This window comes from Myotis nattereri, assembly GCF_964212035.1.
Source record: "Myotis nattereri genome assembly, chromosome: 16".
Taxonomy (NCBI): Eukaryota; Metazoa; Chordata; class Mammalia; order Chiroptera; family Vespertilionidae; genus Myotis; species Myotis nattereri.
Genome location: NC_138091.1, coordinates 39,895,307 through 39,915,766, shown reverse-complemented (window position 1 = coordinate 39,915,766; position 20,460 = coordinate 39,895,307). Strand labels below are relative to the sequence as shown.

Below are 20,460 nucleotides of genomic sequence, written 5' to 3'. Positions count from 1 at the left end.
TATTCTGTATTTATATGTCAGGTGGAAAGTAGCCTGGAGAAAGCATCTAATAGAGCTCACATCTCAGGCAGGAAGAGTTCCAAAGCCTTTTGAACTCTGGCGCATTAAAATGCCTGCAGAAATAGTCTAAATCAGGACAGGTTACCCTCATCACCGCCCTCCTCCGTCCGACTGGCAAAGCCAGGCAAACGTGTAATTTCTGCTATGCCATGAAACCCTTCAAAGGGGTTGGAGCAACAAAAAAGCCTTCTGCTCTCTCACCAGCAAATATAAATAGTGACCAAAATAGTAGTAGAAAGTAAGCTGGGTCAGACTCGCCGGGCCCTGCTCTAGTTTTCACTTTTGGTGAGAAGTGAGCAAGGCTGTCCCTGAGTAGATGGCTCCGAGTGACATGCAGAAGCAAGGCCCGCTGGGCTCTGGGCTGAGCCGTCGGCGACACAGAACCATAAGGAGGCTTGTGTTCCTGCCAAAGGCCACCTGTGCCAAGCTGAACTGGCTGAGGCCGGGCCGGGAAGGAGGTGAGCACTGGGCACACAACCCTGAAAGGCAGACATAGGCACAAAATAAATGGGAAACACACCTGAAGTATTCAAAGCATACCACACCGCCAACCCCAACCACACCACGACCTCCATGCATCAATCATTCTCATTATTCCCTGTGTTTTTCTGGTTTCTGAGCTTTATACTAAGGTCAGGAGATGATATGCGGCAAGTGAGTGTCCTGGTGGCCACGGAAAAGCATAATATGTGAGTAGAGTATGGCTTTCTAGCTAGTGGTCTCGGGTGTTACCAGGTATGCAGACAATTAGAACCTGCTTCTGTAATTAAAATTATTACGTGGCCTTCTGAAATTGCTGTTTTTATTTTAGGGAACTACAAGACCAAATCTGCAAAGGATACAAATTATATTAACTTTAGAAACAAAAACATAAGAAAACTCTAAATATAGCCCTTTAAGAAACACCTATACTGTCTGAAACACAATTTACAAGTTATTTTCAGAGCAATACCAAATTGTGGTGAGACACATTGATTCTTACAAAACACACTGTGGTGATGGCAAAATTCATGAATATAGCCCATTTCTATCCCTCAGATTCTTTAATAACTATTATTTCTTTCCATATGAAGTCAATTTTCTTTCCTTCTCCCCTAAGTTCCTCTGCGAGGAGCTAAGAACATCTCAAGCGCCTCTTCTCTCGAATCCTGGCCACCGGTCACCTGTGTATGCCAGCTTCTTGGCCATCCTGGTGACGGAGGTTTTGGCTGTCTGTTCCCTAAACTCTGAATACCTTCCTCGCCTAAATCAGGCAACATCCTCTCCCTTCCCCTCTTCAAAAAAGATTCAGTGTTCCCAAGAAAAGGTGTCCTTTTGAGCTCTAAACATAATCTCTCTCTCTGTAAATATACAGGATATACACACATAGGTATTTCTGTCCATGTGTAAGTATTAACATTTTTAAGTAATTCTGATTGTTATATCTATTTTACTTTCAATGAGCCAGATATCTTATGACATTCTCTTTTTGTGTCTATATAATGTCATTTTTTTTTTTTGGCATTTGCTTGTATTTTATTCCATTGCAAAATTCCATAGCATCTGTAATTATTTAATGATCAAAACAGTTACTTGATCTTGTCAATACTGCTATTTCTTTTTTTTTTATATATATAATGTCATTTTTACCATCACTTGATAATATTGGCTATTTGCATGCAGATGAACGTTGCCTAATAGTCCACACATCTGTCAGTTTACTCATCCCCCTACTTGTGATTCAGAGTGTGACCCAGTCCTAGCCTCCCCCTTTCCCAACTTCTACAATATGACCTCAGTGTCCCCATGAATGAGCCACCTGTGTCCCTAGTCATCCTCTTAGTTCCTCCACGTCCTCTCCTCTGAAAACTTGAACCTCACCTCCATTTTGACAACCCGTTCCACTGCCATATATATGCATTCTCTTACTATTTAGAATTAGGGTATGTCTGAAGTCTTAAATTAAGCCATCCATATGCTGGCCTAGTAAAAGGAATGACCTCATTACAGATTTATATACAAGGAAATGGTGGGTGTACGTACCCAATAAAAACAGTACCCTCTAGCTGACGTAGCAGGGAGCAGTGGAAGGTGAGGGTGGATAGTTGAGCTGTCTTGTGTTTCACTGGGCAGGGGCGCTAACTGAAAGCTCTCAGGTAGGGGGACAATATGATTGGGTCTGCTTAGATACATGGCTGGTTTATTGCTCTGGTCATACATGAAGGAGCTGGATGAGAGGGAGCAATGAGACTCAGGAAGAGTCAATGGGAGAAGAAATCAGCATAAAAACTGGATAGAGGTAACAGTCATAGAAAGAAAAGGGTTAATTTAAGCCAGAAAAAACTGACTAAGTAGGAAGGAAGCAAGGAAGGGAAAAAGTCAGCTGAGGGGCTTGGTGTAACTGAAGTTGTGAGCAGCAAGAGCGGGGAGGAAACAGGTTGAGGTCTAGATGCCAAGAGGTCATCCACGGAGGTGTCTGTCCGGTCTGGAACTCGAGGGGACCTAGGGCCAGGGTTCAGTTGTGACTCTTCTGCAGAAGAACAGAGCTGAGATTGTAGGAGAGAACGAGTTTGCTGAGGGACAAAGAATAGAGGACATCACAGAGCGCTGGTGCAGGATTTCTGCTTAGGGCTCCTGAAAAGAGAAGAGCAGAGCCACGGGCCACAGAAGGCATCCAAGGGTGGGATCTGGGGGCTCCAGGAAGGAGAGACCGTCAAGGAGGTGGTTAGCAGAGTTGAATGCTGTTCCGGGGAGTTGGGGGAGTCATGACTGACAGCACACTTGTCATCACCATCACCACTATCACCATCACAGTAACAACTCCTACTAAAAGCCTACGACTACTGGCGATATTAAAGTAGGATGATGATCATTTCTAAAAATGTGGTTCTGCTAGTTGATAGATGTACATGCCACATTCATTTCTTCATTCAACAAGAATTAACTGAGTGCTTGCTATTTGCCAAATACTGAACTGGGCACTGGGCACAGAAATGAACCTATGGTGAGAAAGCAGAGGGAATAGGCCCAACGCTACTTCTGTACGGATCTGGGGGTGTAAGAGGTGGAGGAGAAAGGGGTCTAGGTGGGGGAAGCTAGTCTGAGTCACAAATTTGTTTCTAGGGGAAGAACTGAATCTGAAAAAGATTAACCTTTAAGTATATGAAATGTTATATTATGCTAATTGTACCAGGAGATCCATCTACCACTCATAACAATGTTTCTGTTGGAAAATGTATTCAGAGTTTCCATTTGGGATGTAAGGAACACATTTCCCCTTACAACAGTTTTGTAGTGAAATCGGTTCAAAATGTGGGGGTAATGGTGGAAATGAGAAGAGGGGATTAGAAGACTCGTAGGAGAAAAACAATGAGAGGGTGTGATGGCATAAGGGGCATTTCAGGAATGATACGATTCTGGGCTGGACACCAGACAGGGCAGGAGTGTTCCAGGAAATGGAAGACCGGGAGCCATGCTATGATCACAGGTCTGGATTCTAGTAATTATTTATTATCGCTATAACCCTTTAAAAAAACTGCACTTCATACATACAGAAGCCAGGATCTCTAAACAATAGTGCAAATGATTCAAGCTGGAAGACATTCTCAGCTGCAATGAAATTCATATTTACAAGTTCCATTCTATTTAATTCCCAGAAAAGTGCTATTAACCTTTATGGCTCAGCTCTCACTGGGAAATACAATTTCCGCAGCAAAATAAATATGTAAATTTTAGGACTTCTTCCTGCAACACACTTAAAAGTCTTTCTTATGAAGTTCGAAGCTTGCCTGGTCCCTGGACCGGCCTTTCAAGGGTGCCAGGAGCCTCAGGCAAGTGGCCGGATGGGCAGATGTGGCTCACTCTCACACTCTGGGAACTGTAATGATCTCACAGATAGAAGGACAGGTTAGTCCCAGAAGAGAGAGAAGAACTCCAAAAGGACACGAGAAATGGAACAAAAATAAGGTTTTGAAACTCATTTGATGATTTTCAGAATGCCGTATTTTGAGCCCTGTACTTAATTTTCATCTTTCCTTTTGATTAGCAGTTTTTCTTCTCTGGCTTTTGAATCCTGGCTCTTCCTCCCGGCTGCGGGGCTTAACCTCAAGGCAGACATTTGAAAGGACACAGTCTCAGTCAGGTCCCCATACAGCAGGTACAGCTATAGACACCCTCCAACAAACAGAAAGCACCGCTTTGAATTTTTTTTCCAAACCATTTACTACAGACTCTCTGGCTTTTGAGTGTAATATTTCCTGTACATCATTTCTTGGAAAACTAACAGCTAGAGAATTTTGTCCCAGTGAAGGCATGGTGGCTGAAGGTGAAATGTTTCAAAGGACCCATCGCTTCTTGGCCAGGGAGAAAGGAAAGAAACAAAAGCATAGCAGCCACTTGCTCTCTTACCCCTGACACTGAAGTCAGCAGCCCTCACAGGCTTCTCTAGCAACCTCAGTCTAAAAACCATATGGTGCCAACATTTTTTTTTACCCGTAAATGTTTTTCTTTCTGATAACTTTCCTCTATTCATATCAAATTCAACTCATCTCTTAAACTCTATACAAACGTGCTGGGGATAAAAGTGTGTGTGTGTGTGTGTGTGTGTGTTTTATTATATCTTAACTGGAGGTTGCATTTACTATTTTAATTTCAATCAAACCTTAACTTTTGTTCCATAAAATATAATCAATGATTAACTTTTTGCTAAGCGCCTTCTCCTTCACCTGGTCTCACTAGGAAGACAGCCTCTTCACAGGCCCTTATTCTCATTGTCTGTTTCACTAGTTAAACAGGGACTTGTATTAAATGCTAGTGATTTTGCATGGGGCAGGGAAGATTTAGTTTAACGTTTTTTTGACATATTTATGTTTATTGATAAATGAAAGGCATTTCTGTGTCATGAATAACCAAGCCTCATAAGGAGAAAGGAAAGGGAATCCAACTTCTCAGGACTTCTGGACGGATAGGGGCTGACAACTGGAAGAGGCCAGACCAGAAAATGTTATCATCTCGGGGTGAAGCCTGTAAGGATGACTGTTCTCTTAGCCCTAAAATTCTGTCAAGAATTTTGCAGGCGAAACATTCAGAGAAATGCTTTCACTGATGTGCCTCAGAGAGATGTGGGGAGGAGAGGGGAGCAGGAAGGTAAGCCTGGCGAGGAGAGGGAGTTTGGATGCTTAAGAAGTTAAATTGCTTGCTTTCTCTGCATGTGTGTTGCCATGTCATTTCAAAAAGAAAGTGCTTTCCAAAAGGAACCACACATGACTCCTCGATACAGTCCATACACAAGCGGTCACTAGGCCTCCGCTGACTTGGCGTGAACATCTGGCGAGCCCAGGAGGGAAAGGAGTGACAGCTGTCTCAGGCAGGGGCGTGGCTCTGGGGCTGGAGGTGAGTGGCCCTGCTCTCACAGAGCCCAGGAGCCTGGAGGCAGTGCAGAGAGCAGCCACCACCACGCCACGTGTGTCCACCCACAGGGGGACAATCAGAGGACACAGGGAGCAGAAAGGGTGGGACGTAAGCCAGTCTGGGAGGCAGGAATGGTCAACGAGGTCTTCCTAGGGACAGAGACCTCTAAGGTGAGACCTGGAGGATCGGGAGGAGGCGGGCAGGGGAAGGGGCCAGGGCTGGAGAAGGCAGCAAGCTTGTCCCAGGTGAAGATAAAGATGAGGACTAGGGAGAGGGTGGACTGCAAGGAGCGTGGAGATGAGAGGTGGCTGAGAGCGGTGGGCGGCTCTGGAGCCCTGAAACCTTGTGAGAGCATCTGGGCTGCAGCCTCGGCCGGTGCAGACCTGGTGAGGGAAAGGTCCCTCTGAGTGTGGTGCAGAGACGGGCTGAGGGAAGCAATCCTGGGGCGGGAGCCTGTTCACGCCAGGCACTAGGGAAAGGGCCTTGGGGATGCAGAGAAGAGGGTGAGGCAGAGTGAGGACCAGAACCAGGTGACCGGCTGGCTGTGGGAAATGACAGTCGGAAGCAGCATGAGCCTTGGCTGGTCAAACAGGTGCGCAGGGCCGCTGACTGCAATCAATCGGGAGCACGGAGCAGATGCAGGTGCGGGTGGGTCACAGTTTCAGTTTTGAACGTGGTGAGTTTCAGGCTTCTGGAGGGCATGCCGAGATCTGTGTAAATATCCAGGAAGCTTCCAGAAAGACCTGGGATGCAGTTGAGCTGGGAGATCTGGGCTAGAGATAGAAAGTTGCCAGTTGTCAAAATATGGGTGGATGAGACAGCCTACATGAGATCATGGAACCTAAAGAGAAAAGAAAGCCCATCGTCCCCCGGGGGAACAACACGGTTTGAGGGCAAGACAGACAACAAGAGGCCGTGTACGTGACTAAGAGGGACCTGCCTGCCACTGAGTCAGATGCTGCAGGGAAGTCAAGCAAAGATGGAATTTCCCGTGGATTTAGCAACAAGGATGCCACTGTCGACCCAAAGAGCAGTTTCTGGCAGCGCCAGGAGACGTAAGAAACAAGTAGGAATGGAGTGTAGACAGCAGCTAGAAGAGGCCAAGAGAGGTTCATTTAAAGTGGTTATGTTTGAACATACCTCAAACTCTGATTGGATAGGGTCTTTTAACAATTGTGAAGGCCTTAAGTAGAAGATACTCTTCTAAATGCTTTTCAAGCATGAATTCATTACATCTCCCAGCAATTCCTCTAAGTTCTGCTATTAGTTCCACTTTTGAAATGAGGAAACCGAGGCACAGAGAGGTTAAGTGACTTGTTTGAGATCCTGTGGTTTCTAAGTGGTGGAGCTGGACTTGAACCCAGGCAGTCTGGCTCCAGAACCCATCTTAGGAGGTTCGTTCTCTCCGCCCCCCCCTTCCCCCCCACCCCTCTCTCTCAACACATGGAAGGTATCAGAAAGGAATGTTTGAGCCTTAGCAAAATGAAACAGTGGCAACATCAGAAACACCCTTCAGTTTGGCAAATTGTGAAAGGACATGGGAAATTACTGAAAGGACGCAGAGCCTGCCGCCTTCATCCCAGGTGCTGGGTCCTTCCAAAAAGTAACGAGCACCGCTGTGCTGGCCCTTGAACTTGTTCACAGAAAGAAAGTCACCTGAACTAATGCATTTTCCAAATGAGTGGTTTCCTCCTGGAAAACAAGCTCCTCAGTCCTCGCACAATCAGTCTTGGCACGAGCCTGTCTGTGGACCTGCACATCTAGGCGGCTGCGCGAGGCCGCACTTACCGATAACATTTCCTTCCGTTGGAATGCTCTGGAATCAGGTGAAATGTTCAGGAAGTGGCTTTTCTAATCATAACTCTTCTCTAAATTGGCTTTGAACATTTTGTTTCTAAGGAAATTAGTGACAATAAATAATAATAATAATAATAATAATAATAATAAAATCAAAGTAAGCAACAAAGCCAATGACTGAAGGAGACACTTTTTAAAAGCCCAAATGAGAAATGGCTTTGCTGAGCCCCCCTCCAAAAGCCACGGGAAGTTGTGTTTGAGTCACAAGGAACCATGAAAGACTGTGGTGGCTCACATATAGTTTAAAGTAAAAACAACATTTCCGTTTCCATGTGTTTGAATACATGGAATGAGAGGGAAAGACGTGACTTGGGTTCAAGGCTTGGGTTCCAGGCTCGGTGCTGCCAATAGCTACATGGGAAGGACCAGGCACTTGGCCTCCGGGGGCTCAAGTGAAATGGGGCACAAGGATGGGAGATTGAGAGGCCAGAGGACCGACTCCTCTGAGATACTTTTCAGTTTTAAGATCCTACTAATCAGTGACATAACACGGGACTGAGATTTCAGCTGGTATACACTGAAACAGGTTCCCTGAACCCACTCTACTTAACACTCTGCTTGTGAAACTTTCAGAGGAAAGGAAGGATGGATGGACAGCATGATGTTTGAGCACATGGAGGCGGTGAGCTGGAGCACAGAGCTGCCACCGAGAAGAGAAGCCAGAATGGAAAGCCAACCAGAGGCCATGGGACCAGGAGCTCACAGCGAAGACAGGTGCTCGATGGGATCAGAGCTCAGGACCAGTTTCGATGAGACGGCATTAGGCCAAGGAAACAGTAAGCTTGTTAGCAGGGCTGAAACGGCCACAGCAGCATTGATTCCATGGAAGCAGATTTGTGGTCAGGAGGGATTTTAGACCAAGCATCCAGCTTTGTCCTCTTCCGTTCAGCATATCCACGTAGTATTTGAGCTAATGCGCTACAGCGTGTTCAAAGAAGATCACGCACGCAGCCAGATGGAGAACACGAACACCTTGTGAGGTTGATAATGAACTTGCTGAACATTCTACCTGGAGCCCTAACTGTTTCTGTATCCTTTCCATGGAAGATAGGAACTTACAAGGAGGCGCTGTTTATTACCAATTCCAAAGGAAAAATTAGGCCAAACTTGGACACTTTGTAAATGAGGATTTGCAGAATAAAATGAAATGAGATAAGCCAGCTTGGGAAATAGTGAAGAAGTAAATATATCTCTGAGACACACCAGTATTTGCTAAACTATGGAATAATTAGTTTTTAAGCAACAATGAAATGCTGATAACAATGATGCACTGCACAAAGCCTGGCAGCCCAGCGAGGTCTGGTCTGCACAGAGGAGCCTGAGAAGAGCCCAGGTCTCTGGATGAGGAATGCAGGCTAGCACCACTTTTGAATTTGGAATGAATCTGCCAGTAGGAATGGCAAGAATAGAAGATGAAAAAGAGCAATCGGGAAGCAGAGAAAAAAAATAATGCTTGTTTCTGAGAATGCTGCTGCTTTGTTTTATGAACTAGTCTATTTGTTTTGGCTCCAACTGAACTCAAGAATGTTTTCTGCATATTTTACAGAGTAGTTTATAGACATCAAAGGAACAATCTCTCCTTTCATCATTATTTACACATAAAAATAATGCAATTTGTGGTACATGTAAGATGTTACCTCTTAAAAAGCTCTCAAGTCTAATTTATTAATTGCTTGAGATTTAAAGTTAAACAAGGGTGAGATGCAAATCATATGCTACTCTGAAATATTTTACCACCAAATCTTGTTTTATTAATGAGATGTTGAGCAGCCACATGAATATTTATTTAGGTGGTTAGAGGGCTTTATGAAGAATCCTGGAGCAAGTGACAGAGACATAAAAGTAAATGGTTCTATCTCTCCTGAAAGCAATGGGCTGCTTCTTTGTTTTGAATTCCACATTTTCCGCTGTGCTCGCAACATTAAAGCATTCCTGTAACCCACCAGCCACCAGTTCTCTCTCGCTCCAGATCTGCCGTTTCAGCTTCAGCGGCTGGTGCCGCTGCTATGATAGCAACGGCCTCCTGCTGACAACCCTGCAAATAACATTTTCGCCTTTTCTGATGGCTTGACAGACAGCACCACATTATTTTGGTCCAATTATACACATTTGGAAAACACGATACATGTATAAAACCAGGACTCTTTTTACTAATTTACTGATTTTGATTCAGTGCCTTGGAAATTGTGTAAGGCTGTGTAGATTAACTCTCTTATTAGATGTTTCTTGTGCAACAAATCCCCTAAAAATAGCGCGATCTACATGTGAAGCACCATGAGCTAGGCCCATCTGAAACGTTTCCAGGCACATTTATGCAGAATCAGTTATGATAATACAACTGCTTATTCACAGCTTCACTTTTTCTCTCACTGACAATGTATAATAGCTGTTGGAAAATATGCATGTATGTACACATATATGTATTATATCTTTACGGGGAAAGTATATACACATACATACATGCCATTTCCTTTTTAAAAAAATACACAGATGTCAACCTACACATGTAAACATAGGATCATATGATAGATAGATATACATAGGAAGTCAGGTGCTAAACTTCTGTGGCAATGAAGATGATCTAAAACCAAGTCCACCAGCAGGCGTCCTGCTCCGGGGCCCCTCTCAACCCAGGCCGCTTCACCCGCCTCTCCTGCTGCCCTCCAGGCACCTGCACCTGCCCCTCCCCGAAGGCCTCTGGCTCCCCTCCTCAGGTTCCTAAACTACCCTGGAGCTCTCCTCTCCTTTCCCCTCCAGATACCACTTTCCAGTCCTTCTAGTGGGATGAGCACAGCTCATTGTTAGGAAGAAGATCTCATTAGAGTGTGAATTACTCCAAGTAGTAAAATATGTTAACACATCAGAAGGATGCCTGTATCTTAAAAGAGGAGTGTGTTAACCCAAAGGCAGAGAAAGAGAGAGAGAGAGAGAGAGAGAGAGAGAGAGAGAGAGAATATTCCTACTTGCAAGGTTGGTGCTGATGTGCTTAAAGCTGCCTTAACAAAAAACCAGTAATAAACCTAAAATTCAGCATTTAATGACAAGAGATTTTTAACACCAGCTATGTCTTCATGTTTGGGTGCCCAGCACTGTGGGTGCTATGCAGAAACCAGAAGCATGAGACATAAACCATTAAGAGAACCACCAAGCATTAATGATAGAACTTCGTAAAAGAATGAGGTCCCAGGGATGGGGCAGCCAGAAACCTTCATGGAGGAGGTAGGCAGGACCTTGAGATGGCCTTGCTAACTCTAGACAATCTGAGGATGAACAAGAGGCTGCAGAGAAGAGGGAGGTACACAGCTCAGTGAAGGCGGGACCTGGGCACTGATGGGCACTTGGGGACAGTGACCACACTGGCTTGGCTAGACCTGAATGTGCCCACTGGGGAGTGCTGAGAAGTCTGCGTGGGCTCTGCAATGCCAGGCAGAGGAGTTGATCTTGACATTATAAGCAATCTTCTCAATTCAATTCAGTAATATGACATTGTGAGGATGAAAATATCACCAAAGGTATCAAAAGTCCTATCCCCCCGCCACCCCCCCCCCCAAATAACCACTTACCCATTTTTGAGACCCATTCAGGCAATTTTAAGTGTATGACATCCTGCCTCCTGTCACTTACTATGGATTGGCAATCTTGTCCCATTTTCGTACAGAGATCTACTTCATTTTTAAAAAGTGTCCCCATAACATTACATTGTATGAACGTACCATAACTTACTTTCTTCCCTAGCTTTTTGCTCACGGAGATATTGTATATCAATTCCTATTAATGGAACTGCTGGGCCAAAGGTTATATGCATTTAACATGGTCATAAATCCCCCCCCACCCTCCAAAAAGGCTGCACCGATTTATACTCCCGGCAATGGTGCATTATTGAGTAGATGTTCAAATTCACAACTTAGTCCCATCACATGGCAGCCAGCCCCTTCAAAGCTTTGGAGTTTTGAGCTATATTTCTTTAATTATGGCCAAAGGTGAGCAACCTTGAACATGTTTGCTGCGTCTCACTTTTCGTCTGTGAACTGTGTCACTACCCTTTGCTCCTTTTGCCCACTGGCTTGTTCTTTTCCGATTGGTTTCCAAGCTCACACCTTAGAGCAGGCCCATCAGTGACTTGAGGTTTCTCTGGCAGGTTCTTCATCCTGGCTGGAGCTGGGGACCTTTGCCAGGGCCATTAGCCAAGCACAGGCTGTTTTCAATCAATCGCAAGTTGAGAAGGGCTCTGAATAGGGTCATATCAGAGGAATGAGCAATACATTCTAGGACCCTGGTGGACTTGAGATAAACTGGGATGAGGGAAAGGAAGGACAAAGATGAGCCCAGAGTTTCTAACAGGAAACAGAAAGATTGGGGGTAATCCTGATAGACTGCAAAGAAGAGCCAACTTGGAAGGGAAGATGATAATTCAATGGTGTAGTTACCGACAAATTTAAAATGGCAGTGAATCCTCACCAAGAACGTGATTTACAGGCAGTGCGATATCGGACCAGCCAGGACCCAGGCTGAGGTTCTGGGGGTCATCTCTATAGGAGTGACAGCTGAATCACAGAGGAGGTGAGCTCACCGTGGAGGGAGAAGGAGAAGCAAAGCCTAGGATGCAGGCGTGAGGAACTCCCATGAGGAGGAAGAGAGGCCAGCAGGAGACCAGAAGAAGTAACATGTAAACCAAGAGAAGCGTGAGTGTCTAGAGCAGGAATTAGCAAACTATGGCCCACAGGTCTAGCAGGAACCCAGTCTATTTTTCAATAAAGTTTTATTGCAACACAGCCACACCCACTTGTTAACATATAGTCTAAAGCTGTTTTCAAGAGCTGAGTAATTGCTACAGAGACCGTATGGCCCACAAACCCTAAAATATTAAGTATCTGGCCCTTTATCAGAAAATGTATACTGAATCCCATGCCAGAAGGAAAATTGTTGGTCAGTGTAGTCAAATGCTGCATAGAGTTAGAGAAAGATTAGAAGTGGGGGGAAACCACTGAATTTTTAAAAAAGGTGGTAGGTTACTTTGCAAACTTTATTATACTGGGATTAGAACTTTAAGTGAATATTTGGAAGAGCTGAATCATAGACACATCAGAAAAAGCAATGCAAGTGACTGGTTGGTAGTAAGGAAGAGTAGAAGAGGAATAATGGAGTATCATCTGCCCACCTGTCCATCCACACACACTCTGTGTTGAGGGGGTTACCATGACCATGGGCATAAGAGCTGAAGGTCAATTTCATCAAGAGAGTGGAGTGGGGAAAGGGAGCTGTTGCAGCAGTGGTATGCGGATAAATGTTTGATAACTGGCTCTCCATAAAGACCCGAGGCAGCGTGCACCGTCTCCATGGTGAGCACCCAGCTGGCTGAGCCCTAACAATGGGCCAGGCACTCCCTCAGGCCTCCACGGGGGGGGGGGGGGGGGGGTGGGCAGCGCTGCTACTGGGTGTTGTGGTCACCAAGGCTGAAGTTGGGGGGGGGGGTGGTTTCTTATATAGTTCATAATTATTACACATTAAAATATTTCTAAATTTGTAAATTTTTTAAATACTAAAAAACTAAATGATGCCTATGACTTCCAATATTTGATTAAGCAAAGCAATGCGTGTTTTGAGTCATGTGATAGTGACATTAACCACCAACAGCCCCAGAGTGACTTCTGAGGAGTGAAATTCACCTCGCCACGGGGAGGAAGAAGGTGTTCCCGGGACTCTTACAATCCGCATGCATTCACTCATCAAACCGGAGCGGCTCCTTGGTATGTACGAGGCAGTGTTCCAGAGGCTGAGAATATTTTTCTTAGGGCTTGAAAGATTTTGTCTTCTGAGCAAATAATCTTCAACTAGTCTTTAAATGAAATAAAAATTTGCCAGAGAGCGGAACAGGAGGAAAGGTAAAATAATTTGGTCATTTATTCTCTGATCACTTGTTGTTGTTGTTGTAATACATATTTTTATTTATTTCAGAGAGGGAGAGGGAGAAAGAGAGAGAAACATCAGGGATGAGAGAGAATCAATGATTGGCTGCCTCCTGCAAGCCCCACACTGGGGATCGAGCCTGCAAACCCTACCAGGAATCGAACGGTGACCTCCTGGTTCACAGGTTGACGCCCAAGCACTGAGCCACACAGGCCGGGCTCTGCTTACTTGTTTTTGCTTCTCCTTGCTTTAGGAAGCCAGGTCATAATTCCCTGCCACCTGGTACCCAAACCCATCTCCCAGGGCATTCTTCCTGGAAAATGGCAAGTATCCCCCATGCCACTTTGGCTGAATGGCTCTGCCTTCCTCTCTGAGCGAGCAGGCGAGCCTTCCTGGGTGGGACACAGAATGCACTTCTATTCTTAGCATTATCAATTCTAATTCAGGAGGGCACAAAGAAAACACCACTTCCCTCTCGCCTTAGGATGTGCAGGCGGGGGAGACGAGAACTAAATAACGAACAGGCCCCAGACAAAGCCGTGGATGTGGGGCACTGCGCTTTCTTTCTGCTTCTCGGTGCTGCCGAGCCCCCCACAATGAGCTCTGTACTTTCATTCTTTGGGAAATGGATTCTTGTAAGCTTTGAGCACAGTAAGAATTGCCCAATCTTATGAAATATTCCTTTTGCCCCCTCCAGTCCTTCTGGTAACGCAGACCAGATTTCTAGACATCCTACTGGCAGCCGACCTTTCCTTGTGAACTCCGGTCAGTGGCCAAGGGAGAGCAGCATCAATGCTCTCAAACCTCCTTTCTATGCCTGCAAGCAAGAATCTGACAACATTTCTCCTTGATATGAAATCTCTGCTTGGACATCTGGCTTCACAGTGAGGAACTTTCAATACACTAGCTTCAAAGAAAGGGCTCGGCCTGGCGGGGCGGCGGGGCGGAGGACAGTCCGCAGTCTGTCGTAGAGCTGCCTCTAACAGCTTCCCCAGCGAACTCTGGGCTCAGAGAGGACGGTGCTAACTAACATTTAGATGACTTGGCTTCAGTAGACAGACTTTTGGAGGCCTTCCCGGAGCATACAAACCATGCCCCTCAGATAACACATATGAGCTGTAGGGTGTTCTATTAGATGCTGCCTGATCAGGCAAAATATATGACTGTGGCCACAAGATCTGAGTAATGTTCGCCTAGCTGTGACAGCATCACAGACAGTTTACAAGCTGGTTGCCACTGATGAAACAACATGAGAACCAGTGGCACTGTTAGTTTTCAGAGCCCTGGTTCATGAGGGGACATCATTCATTAATTCAGCATATTTCCAGCACTTCCACTGAGCCAAATACTGTGCAAAGGGCTTGCTCTCAAGAAGCATCGAGTCTAGTTGGTGAGAAAGAGAATTCATAAAAACACAGTTCACAACCTCCCATCTGCAGTCCTTGATCCAAAATCCTCCAAAAACTACAAATAAGTTTTGAAAGGTTGCAGTTAACTTGTGAGAACACAAAACTTGACTGATGTTGCCAGGGTGTCCGTGGTCTCTATGTCTCCCATTTATCGAGGATAACCTGCGTTTCCCAGTGCTTGTGTGTTTGATACTGTGTGTTGTCCCAGACCCCACTGGGGACAAAGTACAAGCACCGTGTCACCTTCCGATACTCTGACTTCACAGAACACACGCAGCCTCAGGGCCTGAGATGAGGGACTGTGGAGGTGTGTGGTGAACACTTTACTGCAGGAATTGACAAAGCTGGTGTGAGCCTCTCCCTCGGACGCGTCACAGAGAAGACCACATTTAATCTTCAAGGGAAAGGACTTCCTCAGAGTTCCTGGGACCAGAGAGCAGTGAGGGCGAGGACTGGCAGCGAGGAGGTGAGGGAGGGGATTTGCGGAATCGGACTGGAGTGGCCGGGTGGATGCTGGTGGTTCTCTAGTTCAGATAATCAATACAAGAGGAAGAACAGGCTGGGGGAAGGGAAGAGCTGGGGGAAGGTAACTCTGTTTGTGATCTGCCTCGTTTGAGCAGCCTCTGGGCCATCCAAGTGAAAATGTGCAGCAGTGGTTAGAACTGGACTGAGAGCTCAGAAAGGCGTCTGGGTGGAGGTGACAATTCAAAAGTCATTTGCATGAATGCTTACTTGAGGGGATGAGACAATGTAGGGATAGTGCATACACAGCAAGGAGAAGAGGCCTTGAGTAATACCACCGTTTAAGTGCTAAGAGGAGGAAGAGCAGACGGGGCCTGGGAATGGGAGGAGGCTTGGGAGTGGCAGCTGAGCTGGGAGGTGTTGCTGTGGAGCGGAGGGGTGTCAGAGGCTGTTTCCAGGGCAGATGGGATCACTGCTCCTAGGCATTCCTGGGCTTCATTGGAATGAGCCCAATCTAAAGGTGGGGTCAAACCCAGCCAGCCATAGCCGGCAGCCGAGCCACACCAGAGATCTGCAGACACCTTGCAAGAAAAAGTAGTGTCCTTTCTTACAAGTCACTGAGTTTGGGGGATTGTTTCTTACGGAGCATTACTGTGATGATAGTTGACTAACGCAGGTTCCTTGTTAAATGTTATAAGGGAGTCAAAGAGGCTTCTGAGAGTAGATAGTAGATTGAACTTCTCTCTCCCAACACCAAATGACGTGAATAAACAACAATAAAAACTAGCAGAAATGCACTAACAGCACAGAAATAGGGCAGAGCAAGGTAGACATCGTACAAAACCTCTCAACCACCTGCAGTCAAGGAAAGATACAGGATTCTGGAGCACACCAGAGAGACGCACAGTGACAACTTCAAACTCTGCCAATGTCCCCGAATCCTTATTTTATAACGACTTCACAAAATTCCAACAACGGGTGCTTGGGACAGTGCTCCAACCAACTGAGCCACCTGGCCAGGGCGTTTTCCCTTTTTGCTTATATTGGAATTCAATTTTTATTGAAATTTGGAAATTACCTACCAGTTGGTATTTGAACATCACTGGAAAAGAAATTCCCATAAAATGAAAGCTGAAACGAAGTGTTCAACTCAGTTGTACAGGTCAATGAGGACTTGCTGTGCATTTATAAATGAGAAGAGTGCCAAAGATTTCTTTCAATTAGTGAAATATGAAAAGGAAACATCTCTTCTGTCTTATATCACACATAGGGGAAAAGAAAAAGCTCACAGGTAGAACTATATAGGAAAAAATATCATTAATAATAAAATAAAATAAGTCCTTTCCTCTAAAGTGAGGAGGCTGGATGTAATAGCTTCCAAGGTTTTGTTCATACCTTAAAGCAGGGGTCCTCAAACTACGGCCCACGGGCCACATGCAAATACAAATATTGTATTTGTTCCTGTTTTGTTTTTTTACTTCAAAATAAGATATGTGCAGTGTGCATAGGAATTCGTTCCTAGTTTTTTTTAAACTATAGTCTGGCCTTCCAACGGTCTGAGGGACAGTGAACTGGCCCTCTGTTTAAAAAGTTTGAGGACCCCTACCTTAAAGGTTTTTTACTCTATTTGGGGTTGCCCAGGCTTAAAAAATATCTTATATAATAAAAGCCTGATATGCAAATCTACAGAACGGTGGAATGATGGGTCGCTGTGACGCACACTGACCATGAGGGGGCAGACACTCATGCAGGAACTGCTCCCCTGGTGATCAGTACCGCTCAGCCAGAAGCTGGGCTCATGGCTGGCAAGCGCAGTGGCAGTGGCAGGAGCCTCTCCCGCCTCCGCTGCAGGCGGGCGGTAAGGAGTGAAGGGTCCCAGACTGCAAGAGCCCAGACTGCGAGAGGAATGTCTGACTGCCGGCTTAGGCCCGATCCCCTAAGCAGGCAGGGGGACATCCCCTGATGGGTCCTGCCCCCGCCCCCCCCCCCCCACACACCCAGTGCACAAATCTCATGCACCGAGCCTCTAGTCCAGCCGTGGGCAAACTACGGCCCGCGGGCCGGATCCGGCCCGTTTGAAATGAATAAAACTAAAAAAAAAAAAGACCGTACCCTTTTTTGTAATGATGTTTACTTTGAATTTATATTAGTTCACACAAACACTCCATCCATGCTTTTGTTCTGGCCCTCCAGTCCAGTTTAAGAACCCATTGTGGCCCTCGAGTCAAAAAGTTTGCCCACCCCTGCTCTAGTCTATATGTAAGAAAGCAACTTACATTAACACGAACGTTTCCCTAAATTACTCAGATCGTCTACAATGGGCTATAGAAAGCAAGATGGGTGTTAGGCAGAAAAGGGCAGTGATAAAATCCAAATGTTTCTTTGCTTTGTATGATCACTCTACATGCTTTAAGCATTGCTCTAACAAAGTAAAGTCACCAAAAAATAATTCTTAAAATATTTGTTTTGTTCTCTTCTAAATCTTATTTATAAAGGTTTCCAGATGCTTATCCTCGCAGATTAAATACGCATGAGGCGGACAAACACAGGAATACTCACTGCTCTGGAGCCAAGGAAATGCCATTTGGAGATCGGACTGCCCATCACCCCAGGAACCAGAGTGCAGGGGGTGTCTGTTGCTATGAAAGGTGTGCCTTTCTGAAGCTGTTTGGAAACCACCTAGGTACTCAGCATACACATCCGAGCACAGCAAATAGTTGGAATTCCAAACCTCAAACAGGTTATTTCTCATCACACAGATGCATAATGAGAGGATGTGGGCAGAGAACAGGATGCCAATTGGAAACTGACTTCTGAGTTTATTAGCCAGCAGTCCTGGGCTGAAAGAGTCATCCTAATATCAAGAGAACGTTCCAAAGTGGTTTTCAAGAAAGAGCACCGGGTGGTTTTCGAATATGTGTTCCATGTGAATGGAGCGAGTTTGCCAAAAATGACTTTGTATGCTGGCATGTGACCTCTCAGAGGGAAGCGGCCTGAGTCACCGGACACATCAAAGGTGGAGGCTAGTGAGTGGGGTGACTGCAGGCTGTGTGGACAAGCCAGATACCTGCAAGCATCTGCCCCCTTTTAATTACATGGCAGCAGCTGGGACCACTGGTTACTGAAGTCTTCCGATTACCTTGATTGCTCGGTCATTATCTCTAATCAGCTGCTTCTTCTCATCTTCAAACTTCTGGGTAACATCCTGCAGCCGCCTTTCTGCAGCGAGCTGCTGCCGGCTGCTCTCTTCTTTCAGGGCGGAAATGGCTGTCTGGAGCTCGGAGATGGTCTAAAATGAAAACAGCATGCGATCACTCGCATTCTTCAGCGAGAGGCGTCTACTTCATATGCATTTATGCTCAACAAAAGAATGGGATTGGCAAGACTCTACTCCACAAACTCAGTATTTCCAATTAACATATCACACACTATAACGCATGAAATTCCACCCAATAAAAGACAGTAATAAAAACGGTGAATGGTGAATAACAGCTGAACCAAATATATTTGGAAGACATTTCCACGATAACATTCCACAATATTTACTCATCAACAGAAAGAACATCTGTGATCTCAAATATATGAAATGCGTCAGATCTTATTTTACTGAGAAATATACTTATTGGAAAGAAAAAAGCTATTGTGCCTTGCCTAATACTTTGAACTGTAATAACCAAAGAAAATAAGGAAGAGTTCATTCTCCATAGTTACCTAATTCTACACAGCAGTTTTTGAGTATTCACCAAAGGCCGAGCACTGTGCTAAGCTCTGTAAGTTCCTATGGAGGCATTATTATTGCCCATCATCTATTAATGGAGAAACAGAGGCACAGAAAGAGGCCACACATTTTACAACCAAGGAGACAGGCAGGACTTGAACCATGCACAGTCTGAGCAACTGCTGCACTAATTGGTTCCTCAAACCAGGCTACTTCGAACAGGTTTTGGGATTGAAGAGAAGTTTATGATGACACAGTTCCAAAAAGGTTGCTTTCTTCCTAAGTGCTAATATATTCATGAAAGTTGATTTTGGTCCAAATAGTGTCATTTCAGAGACTCCTGGAGTATTCTCTACACTTGAGAACTGGTTCTCTCTATGACTGGGTGCCCTCCCAGTTCTCAACGCAATCATCTGGCGAGGGAGCTTTGAATTTAATGGGCTGACTCTTCCTTTGGTTTAGATGTATCCACTTCCTTTCAAATTCAATAGTGATGACTTTCAAAAGCAGGAAATGGTGGTTTCTTCTAATAAAAGAAAGAACCCTAGTCCTGGGTTAGAACAGAATTCTGTTGGTTCTAAGGGAGAAGGGCTGGTTGATGAAAAACACCAGAGAAGTTAGTGATCTTCCTTGAAACTCAGTTTTTCCAGCTATTATTAGATGACAACACCAGCTCACAACATTATAAGGCAATAAATAGAAAGTGTCTGGAGTCTCCCAAAAGCCAACTCCTATGGAAATATTAGTTGTTACTACTGACAGAAATAATAGCACATTTACAATAAAATGTGGGGTACTTATACTTTTAGAAGGGAGCTAAATTCACTGTAACATTTAGAATTTGTAAAGAATCAAATACTAAGACAATTGTGAAAGAGATGATAATAGCGGTACAGTCATATTTTTACATGCAAACTTGACCCTTCTACTGTGAGTTGGGGAATTCATTTACTGAGAAGGAAGATGTTTTCATCTGTTTCTTGAATTTTGATGAAATGTTTCCATTCTGGCATCAGTTCCATTAATTCTCATAGCACTTCTATGAAACAGGGAAGGTTAAATTTTTACAGTAAATGTCAAAAACTGAGGCACAGAGTAATGAACTCACTCACAGTCATAGAGCCAGAGGAGCTGGAGATAACAAAGAGCCAGATTTCCTTGGCCCAACATGAAACTTGGGATTGGTATTTTATAAGAACATGGGGCCAAATAGCAAAAATAACTTACTCTCTCAATGACTATTGCAGTGTTTCAAGTTGAGTAAACTACAACTTTGCAGAAGTGGAGAGTTTAATTCTGTAATGTGTTCATTGTGTGTTCGTGTGTGTGTGTGTGTGCGTGTGTGTGTGTTTTTTCTATGCAATTTTATCGCGTGCATAGATTCATATATCTATCATCACAATCACGCAATGCATTTTTAAAGTACAGAGTAATTTCATTTCTTTAAAAAAAGTAAGATTCAGATTAGCTTTATAATGGAAGATAAAAATATTTTGGGGTTCTTCAAATGACAAGGGTGTGAAAGAGGGATCTCTCATATTCAGAAGATTTATGACAAGAACACGTCAGAAAGAAAGAAATGCAGGTTTTAGAAAAAAGCATGCTTGCCTTTGTGTGGGAAATTAAACCTTACATTCTTTGAGGGAATAATGAGATTAT

General features: G+C 44.7%; 1 protein-coding gene across 1 annotated transcript in view; it reads right to left on the bottom strand.

Moving 5' to 3' along the window:
* The window catches only part of CEP112 (centrosomal protein 112), a 296,754-nt gene that overhangs the window by 46,677 nt on the left and 229,617 nt on the right, over positions 1-20,460 (bottom strand). Inside the window, exon 23 of the mRNA XM_081109907.1 lies at positions 18,223-18,372. Within this exon, the coding sequence (XP_080966033.1) occupies positions 18,223-18,372 (150 nt within the window). The remainder of the gene's footprint in view (positions 1-18,222; positions 18,373-20,460) is intronic.